The sequence below is a fragment of the Euleptes europaea genome, chromosome 3, assembly GCF_029931775.1.
Source record: "Euleptes europaea isolate rEulEur1 chromosome 3, rEulEur1.hap1, whole genome shotgun sequence".
In the NCBI taxonomy this organism is placed as follows: Eukaryota; Metazoa; Chordata; class Lepidosauria; order Squamata; family Sphaerodactylidae; genus Euleptes; species Euleptes europaea.
In genome coordinates, this window is record NC_079314.1 from 88,723,796 (window position 1) to 88,742,595 (window position 18,800).

Below are 18,800 nucleotides of genomic sequence, written 5' to 3' on the forward strand. Positions count from 1 at the left end.
CTTGATAGGTATGAAGTGCCCATGAGCTTGGTATATCAACAGGATGCTGCTCTCATTTATGGGTGTTTTGTTTAGAGTCTACACTGTGATTGATTGTTTAACAATCTCTTATCAACCAATCCAAATTGTAAGATTTCAGTACACCTGAACATATATAGTTTACTATTGTGATACTGAAGGTTTGGTAGTCTGGTGGCTTGGAATTATGTTAGAACTGTTAGTCACAATGGATGAGCTACATGTGCTCTAGGAAAGCAGTTCACATGGCTAAACCTCTAGCTCTCCAAGCTAAAGAAACTGTACGGCTTAGGCCATGATTCAGGAACAAAGAATGTTTTTTTGTCATTTTATCTGTTTTTGACTTTCTACTTTTTAAAATGCCATGTAAACTTAGGATTTGCCTTCCATTACAATATGTCTTTCACTATTGGAATGTAAAAATGTGCCTTCATGTTCTTCCTATCTGTGACACATTTTGGTTATATCTGTCAGGTTTATTGTCTGCTAATATAGGTTGACTTTTATGAAAGTATTGAATAAGGGTCTTCAGCAGCCTTTAATAGTTAAGCAGTTCCAAACTTTATGCCATTGGCCTCCTATTTAAAAGCTCCAGTGGACAGAAATAATTGTTTCTTTATGGTTAGTTTTGAGCCTTGGTTCTGTGGCCTTGGCTGAGTTCAGCAGGGACAGATTAGTGGTGAGCGCAATAATCTGTTGCTATAAGGCATTCTGTGTACCCCAGAGGATGTCCCTCCTTCATAGACCTTGACTACCTCACATGCTGCCCTTAGTCTTTGTTCCTGGATCATTCCTGTCCTCACGTAAACACCCACATAAAACTCAATACACCTACCCACTCTCAGCTTACTTTCTTAACTCATATGCCAATCCTAACCTAAATTTCCTTTTCCTTATTCCATTTATGTGTCTCTCTTCCTGCAGTTTTTAGTAAATCCACATGAAACTCAATCCTGACCTAAATTTCCTTTTTCCTATCTTATTCCATTTATGTGTCTCTCTTCCTGCATTTTTTAGCAAATCCATCTGCTACCCCTCCCTCCCTCCTTACACCACTCACACACACACATAATGGGCTGTTTTCCTTTGGTCCTGATTGTCTGCAATACAATGTCTGCTTGTCTTATTTCTTTTTTGGACACTTGTTCAGATCTTGAACTTTCATCTCTAGATCCAGTTTAACAGACTGCATATGCCCACATTTTACACAAATATTTGCTAATCTTATTGACTTCAGCATGGGCTTTCTCCCTCATACATCCAAATCTAAATAATCTTCTGTGTAGCACCAGAGCAGCAGGGTAGGGCGAGGCACCTTTAAGAGACCACAAAGAGGGCCCAGCTGGAGTCAGTAAACCTGTAGCTCAGGTATAGCCGGAAGGCCACTGGCTGGGTCAAGGCTGGATATTGGGGTCTGAAGCTGTGAGTCAGGGGAGGGTGTTCCCCTAGGCTGAAGAGGTTATGGGTGGTATGGGCCAGGGCCCATCCCAAGCAACCCAGGTGGAAGACCAACCCTGGGGGAGGATTTAAGGATGGCCACATTGAGGAGCTGGGGGAAGCGGCAGAGGATGTGCAAAGAGTACTCAGTAGTGACTGAGGCAATACAGTTGGTGCGGGGAAGGGGAGGGAGCCTAGGCATCCAAGACAAGGGAGTACTGTAACTACCCTGGGGTGGCCTGGTGTGCACACCGAATATAACCAGCTGTGGCAAACCTTCCCAGAGTCCAAGGGTGATTGTCTTGGCGGAATGGAGGGCAGACCACTTCCTAGCCTGTTGAAGGCTGCAGCACTAGCTGGACCTGCAGTCTGGACGAACCCCGAGCAGGACCCAACAGCGACATTCTGAATTCATTGAACTGATCACCCAGGGCTTGTTATTAAACTGCACAATGTTGCAAGCAACTTCTGTTCAGAGCCTAAACACTTATTTGCACTCAGATTTAAAAGTGTTGTAGCAGTCTCTGACATGATCATGGTATTTTGTGAACATGTGCAGAATTAATTCCATATAGAGCTTAAACACATCATGCAAACTGAGCCACTATAGAGGATTGTGTAATGTATAATGAATGTCTGTGTCATGCTGACAGGCTAGCTCAAGGTTAGCTCTATCAAAGCTAACTACTAAAGTTACTCTGGCTTTGTCCTTGAAGGGGCAGAGCTGAGCACCTTCCCTTGAAGGGGCAGCGTAAAGTCACCTTTCTGACTCAGCTGCCAGATGTCAGAATCTCAAAGGCCTTTTCAAGGTCTCAATAGCTGAAACTGTGCTATTGAGGCATTAAAGTTCTCTCAAAGATAAGAGTAATATGCTTTCTTGCCTTCTGAAGGCTATGCAGCCAAATGTAAACAAATGACACTTTGCAAGTGACAATGTCAGCTATAATTGTGTTTCATGAGTTATATAGTTAAACGTTGTGCTACAGATTTCTAAGTAGTCTCATTTAATGCGTATAGTCCTAACGAAGAGGATGGTATAGAAATTAAATATGTAACGTGATCATGTAACTCAGAAATGAGTATTTATACTTTAGGCACAGAGGAATGAAAGGGAAGGATGTCCATATTTGGACAATAAGATATCAGAGGACAGGAGCAGATGCCACTAAGCTCCTGGTATCTGATAAGAGAGAATAAAGGTACCCTTTTGAAGGATAAGGAAGAGGGGATAAAGGAACACTCTTAATGGGTCTAGAAACAGCATAAATACAGCTGCAGAACAGCTAGCACTTTTAGAGTGTTATGACTGACAGACTGCAGCTGTCTGGAATGACACTTCTCCATCTCAAAAGGCTTGAGATGTAAAACATTGAAACTCTGTCCTTGCGTGGACAGTAGTTTTCAGAGATATCTTGAAGTATCAAGATCTGGATATTTCAACATATCTTACTTACAGTCTTCTTGTGAGACTGCTCTATTCCTAGAAGAGAATAGAGACCCTTAGAATTCCTATTCTTTGAATAGGAATCTAAGTGCAGTGATTTTTCCATGTACTGGAACACTGAGAGTCCATTGTATTTATGGATTCTTACAAACTAAGCCTATTTGGCTTACCAATGCTAAGAAGCATCCTGAATACAGGGCTAATAGCTAGACCTCTGAGATTGTGTCAGAACGTCCTCTACTTAACAGAGGGACTTCTGAACCTCCTCAGAGCAAGAGACCAGAGAAGGGAAAGGAGACTCTCTGTACTCTGTTAGATATGCACAATGCACATACACAGATTGGCACTGTCAGATTGGCACAGCTTTAAGCTAACACATAGTATTTATATATTCAGCATTGCTGTCTAAAACTAGAAAGAGCATGCATAGCATGTACATACACAATGCCTGATCTTAATGATGATCAGTTAAGAATATTAATAGAAGTCTTTAAAGGATTCAAGACTTAGCAAATACAGATACTCTGGGATAACTTCATATGTTCTCACAGAGCTTAGACTCTTAAAGGACTCCAGATGACACAGATGACACAGCAAGGTATAGTGTGTCTTCTGTACAGAAATGTTATGTTTTGAATGATTTAAGTTAGGATACTTCTAACCAAATCTTTCTCCAAAGAATTAACCATATTTTGACAGGATTTCTGTAACCTTATATTCTTAATGAAGGTGCATTGCACTAAGGATACTTTATGAGTATATTCTGACTAAGATACTCCATAAAGGATACTTTATGAGTATATTCTGACTAAGATACTCCATCTTTATGGAGGCATAGAGAATGTGAATGATTACTTGCTACATAAACATGTTTAAGACTAATGATGTCTATCCTTATATGATATTTTAAGGCTTTGCAACTAAAAAGCATATATTATATAATGTAAATAAATGTGTTTTTTATATACTTCTACTCTTGTCCATTATTATAAATTTATTGGCGTGTTCAAGAGATGTCCTAGGAACAATAACAAGTTTCTAGGAACTAGAACTAGTGGTGTCTCGCTGAATAAGATAACATATCCCTTCTCAGGAAGGGGTCCTTTCTAAGAGTGTAGGCACTTAACGGCCCGAACCGCGACAGTGTGAAAAGAAAGGTCAGTTGGCTTGGTGGTGAACAACCAGGATTAATGAGATGCAAAACAAGGAAACTGAAAGCTGATTCACATTACAGAGTCCACATGCCACGCGCATGGCTCCTACAAGAACTTTTGATCAGTCATGTTCCTGGGTTCCAATGCTAGGAATTTAATTTTTAAGCACACAGGGACCTGATTCAGATTGGAACCACAGTGTGTGGTGTGAGAGTGATTTGGCCTCCCCTACCACCACCTGCCTGACCCGAAGTGGCCCTGGAGAGCCGCGATTTATCCCACTAGGAAACATACAGTGGTAGGTATAGTGTATATATAAGCTTCCTCAGTGGGGCAAACAGTGGTTTCCATTTCAGGTTGGGAAAACAATGGGGGGGGGGAGGCTGAAGTACCTTCTCCCCATATGCCATATTCTTGATCCAAATCAGGCCCCTGTGCACACAGAAATTTAATTCCCAGCACAGAACTCTAGACAACAATCTGTTGACAGGCCACATGACTAACATGTGGACATTGTAACATGTGAATTAGCCCTGAATCAACTACAAGGACCTTGTAGGACAGCAGGAAAAACAAGTTCCCTTTCATCTTGATAGGATGTTTTAGTATTTTCGTTATATAGTTATGTATACCTTGTAATACTTACTGTGTTCAATTACCAGCTCATCAGCAAAAATTGGAACAGCATCTGCCAACTTTCCTAGAAGTATTAAAATGGGTAAGCTGCCTCTTGTCGTGGCCACTTTGCATAACTACGAGGGAGGAAGAGAAGTGAAAAAACAATCCTTCAATAAATTAAAATTAGGAACACACACGCAGTTCAGCAGCCTAGCCTTGTGAAAAGATAATCAAAGTAGGCTTTTCTCTTTTGCTGCTTCTACACAGCAAGGATTTCCCGCGTTACTTTCATTGCTGCTGTGAACACAGCGGCATGCACTGGTGACTGTCATTCATGGAGTTTTCAGCACACTTTTGTCAGCTCTTTGTGGGCCCCATTTCCCTGCATTTTTCCTACCATGCCAACTAGCGTTACCAACCCCAGGTTGAGAATTTTTTGGAAATTTGGGGGCAAAGCCTGGAAAGGGCATGGTTTAGGGAGGGGAGGGATCTCAGCATGGCATGCCATAAAGTCCACCCTCCAAAGCAGCCATGGGGAACTGTCCTCTGTCATCTGGAGAGCAATTTAAATCCTACGAAATCTCCACTCCCCACCTGGAGGTTGGCAGCCCTTATGCCAACAGAGTTTTGAGAGCTGATGGCAGGAATAACAGAGTCAATGTGGGTGGGATCTTTTCAACGCAGGAAAGCATGCACCACTACTTCCAGATGGCAAGCTACCGCATTTGGGCTCCATTCTTTCTCAAAAGCATGAAGTAAAGCAGACTTAGGAATCTACATACTGAGGATGGGGAAAACCTGGAAACAGAACTATTATAGCACTACACTGTGTCAAAGCTCCAAGCCAAAAAGCACTCCAGTTTGGAAGCCAAGGTGGACAAAAACCTCTGTCTAGAAACAACCTCACTCTAAATTACTGGAATATATTTCCTGGTATTTGCTCTACTACTGTGCTCCTAAATCTACGTGGTAAGGGCAAGTTTACAGGTAATCTTCCTGACACAGTCCTGGTGCAATTTCTATGGTCAGTATGTAAGGAACCATCAAACTAGTCCCATGAGTCTAAGGAGATTTTTAAAATGGTTTTTTCCCCCTGTAAAAGCTCCCAGCACCCTCATTCTAAACTGCTTTAAAAGCTAAGCAATGTGGTATATGGGCGCACTGCTAGAGGAAAAAGGTCAAACATTCCATTGGGCTAGCGTGTATTGGGTAATATGGTGCTGCAGATATCATAGCAAGTCTTGCTATGATATCTGCACCAGCATACTACACAATACACTTTTCCATACAAGCCCCTACATGGGCAAAGTCAGAACTTGACTCTTCATGCATTGCAGGTTGTTGACAAAGCATTTCTTCTTTAAAGCAAAGAGCCATCCTAGCTGGTTGGCCACTGTGTGAACAGACTGCTGGACTTGATGGACCTTGGTCTGATCCAGCATGGCCTTTCTTATGTTCTTAGCTTTCCACATCATTGGAATAGGAGATGCTTCAGAAGAACCCAGGAGACATCACTTTTGTATCTGCAGGGAGCACCCATTCAGAAACAGCATCCTGCATCAGAGAAAGATGCCCGGCTTGCAACCTCCAAGCATTTTGTAAGAGTGCCTCAGCACCCCTTGTCAGCCATTGTGCAATTCCCACCCACCCCCGGCAACCATTTTGTGGTGTTTCCCACTCCCCATTCTCAGAACTTTAAAAGTGCCCACAAACTCAACAGGAGTGGGGATCTGATACAGATGTCTCTTTGTTGGGATTCTGTATTACTTTCCTCGTTCCTAAGTTTTAAATGAGAATACTTTGAAAGAACAGGGAAATAGTTTAAACTAACCTCTTGCTGACACTCTTTCAATAGATAGCGCAGGTACCCCTCCAATTTCAGCTTCACTACAAGCATTACCAAAACTGAACACAAGAAAAAAGTTTAATCACTACACATTTTCCCACATGCTTCGGTGTCACCATGACTATAGCTAAAATCATTATACAAAGCATTCCTCTCTGCCTCCCTATGGTCCTTTCAGTGCTTAATTTACACATTACCTGTAGGGAGGAATTGGTGGGGGGAAGAGAAGTAACCTCATTATCCTCTACCTTCCTATTTTTCTCCTGTAATTCAAGGACTCCATAATAAACATGTTCCATATAATTTAAATGAGCTTTATAATGATGAGTGATGTCTTGAACGTATGTCATATAAGAAAAGGAAACCAAGCAAGGAGGGAAATAATCTCTTTTTGGTTAAGACACAAGCACAGCAATACATTCTGCCATCAGCACATTTCTCACAAAATAACCTTCCAGCCTTTAGATCAGAAAAAAAAATGCTTTTCTCCTAGAGATAATTGGATGATTCATCACCTCCTATAGGCTCTCTTCTATACGGTGTTGTGCAGATATATAAAACATTATAATCCAGAAACCATAAACTAACCCTTCCGGTGTTTTTATGATACCTCTTTCAGTTCTTCAAAACCAACTGAGATTATTCTTGGCTCACAGTTAATGACTGATGACCCCATTCCATCTGTTCCATTGAAAAGTAAGTACACGGAAAACTGCATTTCCTGTATACTGCTTGGCTCTGTTAAGAAATGTGCAGATGGCTCTTGTGAATCTCACAAATAACTTCCCTGGTAAGAAACCACTAAGATTTTGTTTACCACTTGAATGGAAATTTATCAGCCTGAACGACCAATACCATTTCCATGTATGGATGAATGAAGAATATTGTGTGTTTGTTCTTAAGTGCTGTCAACTTATGGCAACCCTATGAATTAATGACCTGCATTACAGAAATGTTAATGCAGCTCTGGTGTTCTTTTCTAATACCTGTTAGCAAAGACCTGCACGGTGCTTCAGCCTCCTTATGTCTCCTGCCAGTCCCCAAAGCTCTCAATGCTAAAGAAATAGGGAAATACTTGGGTGGACAGTGCAGAGGACAGTGCTTATTGCTATCTCACCGCCTCTGTAAGCACTGTAATCATGCAGAATGTTATGTGGGGGATTTTATTCTAATTTATGCCATTTCCACTTGGGTTATTTGCCCTGGGCTCAGCGATGCTGGAAAGAGGGTTTATTCTGCTTCCCCACAGCATCATAGTACATTTGTGCACTTCCATGGTTCCCCCAGATTTCCTCTGATCTTTCTCAAACCTGCTTTGCTGCAAAGTTTTGGGAAAGACCACAGTAAAGCCTGGAGGACTGCTGTGCAGGTGGAGAAGTTCAGATTTTCCCATCCACACGGCAGCCTTTTCCCCTGAACTTGTCCACATAGTGGTTACTTTCTCCCCCCCCCCCCCATAGCATAAGGTGTGTATCTGCAATGAAAGGGGCTGGAGATCCTCTTATTTCAAAGAGCATGGTACATGCATTGTTATAATATTATATGTTATTATGATAATTTATTGTTGATATTATTTAACTGAGAAGGCTCCAGTGACCTGGGGGAGAGGGGAATGGCGACATCCAAGGGGCCGTGGCAGTGAAACTGAAAGGAAACCTGCCATGTGAAAGCCCTGTCATTGCTGTGCTATATCGGCAGCGACAGCACCAAGGAAACCACACAAGCCTGTCCCAGTGTGGAAACCGCCTGAGCCATTCCTTTGGGACATGATACTTTCTAGTTCATAATTTGCTTAACAGTATGGAGAGCTTCACATTTTAGCTTTAATTGATCTCTAAGGTTATGTTTGAATATTTCAGTACCTGGACAGAGTACGCTGCTAGATCAACAATGAATGCCATCCCAAGACAACATTCAATAAAATTTAAAAATGTAGTGCTTTATGAGAACCTTAAAAACACACACACACACAAGAGGCTTTAAAAATAATCCCTGCTCAGACCCAAAGCCATGGCTGCAAGATGAAGCACACAGTCAGGGGAAAAGCCTGCATTGTCACTTTCAGGGAGAGGCTTATTTATTTAAGAGTGCAGCATGCTTTATAGTCGTCATCAATCTTCAGTGCAACAACTCCAGAATATAAGTCACTGCTGTTTCTGTTTAAGTGGGAAATCAAATTCCACTGACTTGATCAAGGTAATGAACTGAGTCCATTGCTGAGGTAAACGTCCCAGTCTTACGGAGATATTGTTATGCCTACTTTAGGGGCTGCAAAATCTTGTCTAGAAATAAGTTAAAGCTGCTCAGGTAAATTAAAAAATTCACAACTTCAGTAGACCGTGAATTAGGATTGTGGATAAAGCCTTCTTTAGAACTTGTTGTCAGCTTGGAAATGTGTGTGTTATGTGCTGTCAAGTCACTTCCGACTTATGGCAACCCTATGAAATAGTGACCTCCAAAATGCCCTATCATTGACAGTCCTTGCTCAGGTCTTGCAACCTGAAAACTTGGAAAGAGTCACTCTTAATGAGAAAAAACCTTTGTTTCACATTGAGTCACACTGGAACCTTTGTACATATTTTTTTGGGGGGGGGGGGTACGTAACACTTTGGAGGTACTTCAAAGGAAATTTAATCAGAAATAAAATATTTTCTTTCCCAACACTTACTCAAGCTCAACGTTTCTTTCTTACCTTCAATAGATAAATCCAGTATGTGATTGTCTTCCATACTTCTCAAGATTCCTACAAGACAAACCCATACATAAGTATTATGTGTCTGCAATTAGTATTGGGTCCTAGAAGATTTTAAGATAGTCCGAAAACTTCCAGCATTGCTTTATTTCTTCTCCTGCTGCAGCTGCTTTGGGTTTGCCTCCTTGGCAGCCATTCTGGGATGGCACTCACACACCCCTCTCAAAATTCCAAAGGTGCCCACAGGGCAGGGTGGATAAAAATCAATGGTTTTTAAAAATATATTTTCAAATCAAATTTTTTATTTAAATCAGATTTTTACTTAAAATGCATTTTGAGGAAACATCTATCTAAATATAGTTTTCTATTTAAGATACATTATAGTCAAAAGGTTATTCATCATGAAATAAGGATTAGTTTTAAATTATTTAGCATGCAATGTTTAAATTTTTGGTAAATGAATTCCGTTACTCCATTCACAATGTCATGCTCTTTCAGAGGTTTCTGTAGGATTATTTTAGGCATTTTTTCTATCTAGAAGATACTATCACAGATGCTTGGTTTTGCAATTCTTAAAACTGTGAATTTGTATCTGTAGAATCTGTTTCTTCTCAGCCAAATGTTATAACATCAGCATACAGAGTCAAGAAAATGACCTTAATCCCATTGTTCCTTTGCAAATTTATGTATACAGAATCATCCCCTTATCCCTTAAGTGCTAAGTTTCAAGAAGTTAAATGAATAGAAGATTGTTTGGAGTGGAATAGATCTGCACAGGGAGCTAAGTGTGAGGGGAGAAAACAATGATTTAAATCTAGTCTTACTGACTAGTGATTTAAATCGTTGTGGACTCCTGTAGTAAAGTAAATCAGACCACAAAGGGAGAAGGAGCTATTCATAAAGAATTCCAGCTTTCATATTTTAAAAATAATGAATAGTCAATATAGCCTGAAACCTGTTATATTAGGCAAGTGGATTCTTACCAAACAAAGTTGCTATGAAATGGACACATACTCTTTCATCTTGAGCAAGCAATGAGATGACCAGTGCTGCATGCCGAGTCAGAACATCATGGAGGCAGGAGAGCACGTGATTCTTGCGTACCAGCTGAAGATCAGAAGGTTTTGTCAGTTGTTTTGAAAAACAAGTGCAGAAGTACTTACGTTCTGATGCAAACCAGTATTTGTAGTTGTTTAAGTCACCATTAGTTTACTTCTGAGAAAGACTGCAAGATATACAGTATATACATTTTAAAAATAAAAGATGTCAATGCTCCCAACTGCAGCAAGTTACTGCACAGACCTCTCTATAAAGCTCTGAAGCTGAATGAACATAACATGATAACTCTAGCATGACAGTATGAGAAGAACACAATTTTCTCTCTCATCCTTATTTTTATTTTCCTGCTAGCTTTTCCTCATCCCCTACCATTACCAATGGGAGGGAACACCAATCTTTACCACCGAGTGAATGTATCACTTCCTAATTAAATTAAGTCCAACAATAAAGTGTCTGGTGGTGCCATCAGTACCGTTATGTGCAATCATTGTTTTTGACAATTGATTTTGGTGGACCACAAAGTTCCCTTTTTGCTGAATCTAAATAAAAAAAGAGAACCACAGATGGGGAAGGGCTTATTCATTATGCATTATGACAACCACCACCAAACTATCTGTAGCTGCCATTAAACACAGCTGTAAACGCTGATAAATGTTGACAAAATTCAAGGACTAATCACCTCTATTGTCCACTGTTTTCAAACACAACAATTAAAAGTGCGGACTTCCCTCCAAGGAATACCAGGGTCATGATGTGAAGGCAAGCAATGGCAAACCACCTCTGAACATCTCTTGCCTTGAAAACCCAATGTGGTCGCCATAAATCAGCTGTGACTTGATGGTAATAAACAAGCCAGGGAGAAGTCCCCTCCAGGATATTCCAGACGCCTCCCTCAATTTTCAACTTTTGTTTTTCAAAAAGACGCCAACTCTTTTGTGTGTGCAAAGTGCTGTCAACTCAGTTGACTCACGGCAACCCCAGCAAGGGGCTTTCAAGGCAAATTAAGGTGGTTGTCCATTGCCTTCCTCTGAAGACTTCCTTGGAGGTCTCCCTTCCAAGTACCGACCCTGCTTGGCTTCCGAGAGCTGACCAGATTGGACTATCCCATGCCACTTTCCCTCTCGCTAACTCTTTTACTTATGCAGATACAACCATGCAGACAGTATAGTCTTTCTCCTGCCTTTCAATATTCTTCTGATCCAATAGCAGCAAAGGTACTGGAATAAGTGGCACGTACTAAGCAAAAGGGAAGTTCAAAGCTGTTCAAAAAGTTGAAAAAGTTCTAAACCCACACCCTCCAATTGCCCCAACCATACTCCCCTCTTCTTAGAGCTCACCAGTATACAGAGCAACAACCACCCTTCAGTCAGCCCAGAACTACAGTTGTTAATTTGTCTCTCTAAAGAGAAATGCCAAGTCTCAGCTTCTCCTAAAGCACTGGTTCCCAACCAGGGGTCCATGGACCCCCAGGGGTCCGCGAGAACTAAATTAAGGTCCGTGAAACAAAGTTATAAACCCATAATAAATTAATATTTTCAATTAAAAGTTCTCTATTATAAAAATATATATTCAAATATTATTCTAAGTTAAATGTTTAACTAACAGTTATGATTAAAGTTTATTTTCAAATTTTCAGAATTTTTATTTTGAACCTTGGGGTCCCTGCATTGAACAAAAAAGTTCTAGTGGTCCCTGGTCAAAAAAAGGTTGGGAACCACTGTCCTAAAGCAAGGGTGGGGAACGTTAGGCCCGGGGGCAGTATAAGGCCCTCGAAATCATTTGGTCTGGCCCTTCGTGGGTCCTGGCAGATCTCTAGCTTAGGATACTGCACTGCCTGAATCTCTTGGGTCCAGCTGGGGACAGCAGAGCTCAAAAGCGAGTCACTCTATGTGGCAGACACTCGGAGCCATCTCCGGTCGTGCATCTTGGCTAAATGTTTGATCAAATATAGCAGGCTAATTTTTAAGCTGATAATTTTGTATGGCCCACGAATGATGTTATAAATATCCAAACGGCCCTTGGCGGAAAAAAGGTTCCCCAAACCTCTCCCTTAATGATATGTTAATAATGGAAGAAAAATTTAGGTAAGAAATACACCTCTGAATATGTAATTATAATATTCAAAGAAGGTATAATATAGTAGAAGTTACAGAGTAAGTTCCATTATAATGTAAGAATGTTTATATGTTTGTATGTTTTGTAATATTTAAAAATTAACAGTTTTTTAAAAAAGAAAATACATCCTTACATGCATTGGGCAACCTTAATGAGTATTTTATTATGTTAAGGAATGGTAGGTGGTACTGAAAACAAATTCCCCTTCCCCCCATTTACCACCCAACCTAATGAATAGGGGAAATTCTGAGAATGCGAGTCACTTTTGGTCACACTTCTAGTCTTACTCCCAGGCAAGTATTATTAGAGCCACTGCAGCCTTAGCAAGGAGGAACGGGGGGCGGAGAGCTGAACGGAACAAGCAAGGGTTGGGTGCTACTTAGGGTTGCCAGGTCCCTGTTCACCTCCGGCGGGAGGTTTTGGGGGCGGAGCCTGAGGAGGGCGGGGTTTGGAGAGGGGCTATCAATGCCATAGAGTCCAATGGCCAAAGCGGCCACTTTCTCCAGGGGAACTGATCTCTATCGGCTGGAGATCAGCAGTAACAGCAGGAGATCTCCAGCTACTACCTGGAGGTTGGCCACCCTAGTGCTACTGGACGCCTCTGAGAGGCCCAACGGGAGCGCCAGGGAGCACCCACCGAGGCACCATCCTCTCGCAGCGTCTCAATGGCGCACGCCAAGCAAAGTGGCGACGGCAGGGACTCCAGGAGCCAGTGCGAATCATGCAGCGCGTGAGAGGGCGGGCAGGCGAGAGGCTCCACGGCCATCTCCGTCCAAGCGCTCCTCCGCCGCCTCCCTGCCAACCCTCTCACAGCCCAGCCGCAGCCCGCGACAAGAGGGACCCGGCGGGAAAGATTTGCGCAGGCGCATTGCGTGGCGCCAGAGGACGGCCGCTCTCGATTGGTGGCTCTTGGCACGCGGGATTCCGGAGGGAGCGGCCGCGTGGATCTGTATGGTAGAGAGCAAAACAGTGGAAGGGAGGGAGGGTTGTTTTGCTGACCGCTTGCTTCTTGTATTCGTTCGTATGCTCGAACAAGGCACGCTGCGCACCGCGACCGTCAGCACATCCATTCTGCTCTATAAGGCAGGAATCCTACGAACACTCATTGCAATCCTAAACTGTTAGACCCTTCTAAATCCGCTGGAATCAATGGGTTTAGAAAGGTTCAACTCTGTTTAGGGTTTCAGTTAATTCGGAGTAAGCCAGGTCGAATACAGTGGGATTTATTTAAGGGTAAAATATTAATAGAATATTTATATTAATGTAAATATATTAATGTTTATATTAATATAAATATGTATTAATAGAAATGCATCGTAGAAGTTTTTTATTTCGCCTTCAAAGGACATTCACATGGACCTAAGGCCACACTTTCGGAAAAGATCGTGTTTTCTTAGGGTTGCCAACCATCAGGTAGTAGCTGGAGATCTATTATTACAACTGATCTCCAGCCGTTAGACATCAGTTCCCCTGGAGAAAATGGCCGCTTTGGCCATTGGACTCTATGGCATTGAAGCCCCTCCCCAAGCCCCGCCCTCCGCAGGCTCCGCCCCAAAAACCTCCCCCAATGGCAAAGAGGGACCTGGCAACCCTGTTTACTACAGGTGACAAAACAAGCAGAAATGGGGCAGACGAAGCTACTGCTTGCAGGCAAATGCAGTACTGGAGAAAGCTACACCAAGTCTACCTGTTTCGTGGTTGTTGATGCAGTACGATGGGGGGGTGGAGAAATAGCGGTACAACCTGAATTAATAATGTCACAGACTGGACCTTTTTGTATTGCATAGCCTTTTGTTTACTATTGTTTCTCTGTGTGGGAGCAATTCTAAGCAGGTTTACCTAATAATACGTCCCATTTAATTCAGTGGAGCTTGAAATCTTTATGCATTATAGTGTGTATATAGATTCCGTGCAACCAGTCCACACAAACATCTTTCTCTGACTAGTTTCGAGACCCTCTTTTTTTTTTTCTCCTCCCCCTCGGTTTTGCTGCAGTGGACTAAACGCGCGCGGCCTCTGCAGTGTTTCCCCCGGGGTCCTGACTTGCCTTTCCTTGCGCCGTCGGTAGAGGTCGCAATGGCTGCAACGCGTTCCGATGTGTCTCTCTACATTGAATGACCCTTCGCGGTCATTTCCTGGGTTAGCTCGGCCTCACTTCCGGTTGGGGGCGCGTGTTTTTCAGTCGTTTCGGAGAGTTTTGAAGTCTCTTCCTCCGTCAAGCTTTCGGGCCTGGAAGCGAGATCGGCGAAGGAGGCGGTCGAGCGCTCGTTTCGCTCTGCAGCTATGGTGAGGGCCGTTTCTTTATCGGGATTGTAATCTTGGGTTGCTGAAGAGCACGTGGGGAAGAGGCTTTTGGGGAACGTTGAATCAGGGTTGGCTACTGCTTAATCTTAACTGCCAGTGAAGATAAAGCGAGTTTTGCCAGCTTGTGGGGAGGAGGCGTTGTAGGTCGAGGAAATATGCAGCGATTACTCCTCTGGCCTTCCCCAGAGTGGCCCGTCGCGTTCCTAGGCAAGTGCTAATGAAAAATGGACGTTTCCTCATGCCAGGTGGCCTTAATGTGATTAACGAAATCCCATCTTTTACTGTTACAGTTGATAGTGGGTTTTATTGAGTAATATTGGCTAGAGAAACTGTAACCATGCCTCGCGGTTACCTGTTTGGCCTGCTGTGAATTTAAGCACCAACCCACGTGTTCCTACCATCAGGGCTCCTAGTGTTGACTTCGGTACTTTTAATCCCCTAGGAAACGTTTAGGTCTATAGGTGTAGTCTTTAAAGATGTGGATGCGTTTGGGGCAATCCTTTAAAAAACTGGCTTTTTTTTTTTCCTATTTCACCCACTCTGCACCCCCAGAAGGGAGGAAATGTAACCGGAATTCTCTCCCCTTCCTCCATTTTTTGGGTTCTATTCCAGGTTTTCATTCGTGTAATAGTACCACAGTGGTATAGAACTAAGTATGTTAACAATGGCTGTCAGTGATGCTGTGTAGCTGGAACTTATGTTTCTGCTTTATTTATTTTTAAAGTTTCCAGGATGGTTGTTACGAAAAAAAATGGTTGGGGAGATAACTGGTTACTGGAAGAACTACCTGTGTGTGATTGCTGAACCTTTTAAAAGAGGTTTCAACATTCTCCAACACTGTTTAAGAGGCTGCAGTTTGAAGTAAAAAGACAGCATGGTGGGGAAAACTATGCTTTTCTTTATTGGCAGTAAAAGCAGCTTGGAGGTGTTTTTTTTTTTTTTTAATGAAAATAACAAGGGATGGTTAAGAAGACCGCTACTGTGCTGGGTATTTTTAAAGTTTTAGTTCAGTGCCTGAAAGTACCCATTAAAGGCTCACAGGAGTCCATGTAGTTCTACCCTTTACTGACTCAGGTACAATCCTGTAGCTAGGACTGCAAACATTTTAACAGGACATTTATCTCATGGGTCTTCATTCTTGCCTTCATTCCATAGATTGAGCCAGAAGTAAACCCTAAAGCTTATCCACTAGCTGATGCCCAGCTAACCAAGACACTGCTGGATCTCGTACAGCAGTCCTGCAACTACAAACAGTTACGCAAAGGGGCCAATGAAGGTGAGAGAGCTGTTTGACCTTGCGCAGAGGAATAGTATTAGTGTAGCATTTTAAAGTCTTTTCATTCTCGTAAGGATAGCATAACTGCAGCTTTATGGATATATTCTTAAATACCCCTGCTTTCCTTGGTTGTCACATTGACCTGGCAGTGGAAGCTGCTGCTACTACTTGAGGTACATTAATCAAAGGACCAGGTGAGATATATTTTCTCTCACCTGCTATTTTATTTCTGCAAGGTCACATTGTAAATAAATATGCCTGGAGACAGAGAGGTCTGAGAGTCAGTTGTCTTCATTTAGGACCAGTATCCCTGTTGCTTTTTTAAATATGGTTAGAGAATGTTACCACTTGTGATCTTCCCTTATCAGTCTACATGCCAGCTTGATAGAATTTTGCAGTCAATAGTACCTGTTTGTATGTAGTCATACTTTGGTAATTTGTCAAAAGCTAATAATATTTTACAAAATGTTAAATCCTCCCATATTGCCTTCAGTGGTGTAAGAGCAGAAAGCTATTGATAAAGGAAAGGCTGGGGCCCCATAATTTTTTTTATTTTTCATCAGAAGTCCAATCCTCTAGATTAGTATTTTTCTCCTGTAGCCTATCCTATTATCAGAAGGCAGTGGCATACCACTTATGCTCATCTTTTGCCTTGAAAACCCCATGAGGGGTCACCAAGTCAGTTGAAACTTGACAGCACTTAATTTATAACTACAGTATTCTATAATAATGCTTTTCCAACCTGGCTAACATGGGTCAGGATCTAAAGAATGGCATGATTAGTAATAGTCCAAGATGGTATGTGAAACCTTTTTCATAGGATCTAACTTGATAAGCAAATTATCAATTTTGATTAGCAAATGTATTCTAGAAGTTTTAAGAAATGAAGCTGTAATTAATGTACTGATTCTTCCTTTTCCACAGCCACTAAAACTTTGAACAGAGGCATTGCAGAATTCATTGTGATGGCTGCAGATGCTGAGCCCCTTGAGATCATCCTGCATCTTCCACTGCTATGTGAGGACAAGAATGTACCCTATGTATTTGTGCGCTCCAAGCAGGCCCTGGGCCGGGCATGTGGTGTTTCTCGCCCCGTAATTGCCTGTTCCATTACTATCAAAGAAGGTTCACAGCTGAAGCCTCAAATTCAATCTGTCCAACAAGCCATTGAGAGACTATTGGTCTAAATTCATCTGGCCTCCCCTTACTAAAATAGAATAACTCAAGAAAAAAATGATTAATCTTTAGTTTGTATCAAATGTTTTTGTCTTATTTGTACAGTATTTGCATTTGTTAGATTTCAGTTGTTTACCAGGTTTGCCTCTTTCTTCTGCCTGCCTCAGTCATATTTGCTCTTTAAGTCTTCAACATGGTAATCTTCAGTCATTTTAATAGGTTGTAATTCTGGTGGAACAACTCTCTCTGAGTAGGATTTAGTTAACCTAAACTTTTTGGTAATTAACAAACTTGATTTACAGAAACATTTTTTGCAGAAGATCTGGGCTCCATGAAACCAAACATATGCTAGACCTGTGCATTACTCGTGTGTAGTATGAGAAAACTGAAGGGTGTATATTGAGGCTCTCCAATCACTTGCCTTTATGCAGGCTCAAATGGAATCTAGACTATAGTATAGCTCAGGCCAGGACCAAAATTCTAGTCTGGTTAAAACTTAGTGCGAGGACACTCTTAAGAAATAAACAGCGGATGAAAAATTATTGTATTGCCAAAGACCGTGGGTTTAACATAGTTCTTTTTAAATATTGCAATTTAATGTATACTTTGTAAGTCTCCTAATAAATAACTGCCCTTGTTAGAGTTTGTAAGCTGCTGCCATTGTGGCCTATAGAGGGTACCTGCAAAACAAGTAATTTCATGGCTGTTATTGTTAAAGGTTTTGTGCACTCAAAGGTGTAGTAAGATTTACACCCCAAAAATATTCCTAGTCCCATTTCCATAGCCCTGGAAAATATGTATTCAGGAGAAGAATTTGTGTTCCTTATATTGACCAAAATCAAGTCAACAGCTTGTTCCAAGAAAAGAGTTTGTATAACCGCTGTTACATTTTCCTATGATCTTTACTGGCTGCTCTCTGCACCGCAGCCAGCTTTCATGAAAATGGGGCTTTGTAACTTGGTGCCCAGCTCCATAAGGAACAATTGCTCTAAGTTTCCTGATTTGTTTGGCTCATGAATGACACTCCATTTTGTTTACACTGTTTTTAACATTCTCTAATTCCAGAACCACTTTAAGTTGTAATGTGCTGCAGTCTGACCAAAAATAGTGGCAATAAATGCCCCTTGGTTTGAGTTATATGCTCCTTTCCTGTATAAGTAGGATTTCAGTAAGCCTATGGACTATTTAAATCACAACTTTAGGTGCAAGCAGAAAGCACACTATAGGTTAGAGCAAGGGTGCCAAAGATAAGGCCCGTGGGCTGGTTCTGGCCCTTTGAGCGGTTTAGTCAGCCTGCGAGCCAATCCAGTCACTACTCCTGCTTTCCCCCCCCCCCCAGCTCCAGATTCTGGGGCCTTCTGATCCACACAACGTGCTGGCTGGGACCTCCACATGGATGTCTGAAGGAATCAGAAGGCAGGGGCTCTAGCCCAGTGCAGAGATTGCCCTTCCCCTCTGCCTCCAAAGTCTTGGGCTGCAAGGGAGGGCAATGTGTGTGCCAGCCAAGGCAGACACACACACCCAGATCTGGGCTGGTACACATGGTCTGGCCAAATGACATTTATGTCATATCCAGCCCTTGTAACAAATCAGTTCTACACCTCAAGGGTTGAAATCCTAAAAAACTGATTTAAGGGGTGGAGAGAACCTTGTTTTAATTC

At 42.0% G+C, this 18,800-nt stretch overlaps 2 protein-coding genes across 2 annotated transcripts in view; one reads left to right on the forward strand and one right to left on the reverse strand.

The window, feature by feature from the left end:
• Positions 1-13,149, reverse strand: part of MEI1 (meiotic double-stranded break formation protein 1) — a 39,861-nt gene extending 26,712 nt beyond the window's left edge. The window contains exons 1-5 of the mRNA XM_056846545.1: positions 13,021-13,149; positions 10,193-10,316; positions 9,210-9,260; positions 6,503-6,576; positions 4,700-4,805 (exon numbers count right to left, since the gene is read on the reverse strand). Coding sequence (XP_056702523.1) covers positions 4,700-4,805; positions 6,503-6,576; positions 9,210-9,260; positions 10,193-10,316; positions 13,021-13,149 — 484 coding nt within the window. The remainder of the gene's footprint in view (positions 1-4,699; positions 4,806-6,502; positions 6,577-9,209; positions 9,261-10,192; positions 10,317-13,020) is intronic.
• Positions 13,150-13,406: 257 nt separating this feature from the next.
• Positions 13,407-17,187, forward strand: SNU13 (small nuclear ribonucleoprotein 13). Its single transcript, XM_056846546.1, has 4 exons — positions 13,407-13,503; positions 14,566-14,669; positions 15,843-15,963; positions 16,888-17,187. The coding sequence occupies exons 1-4, from the start codon at positions 13,407-13,409 to the stop codon at positions 17,148-17,150; spliced, it is 585 nt and encodes a 194-aa protein (XP_056702524.1). The 3' UTR covers positions 17,151-17,187.
• The last annotated feature ends 1,613 nt before the right edge of the window (positions 17,188-18,800 follow it).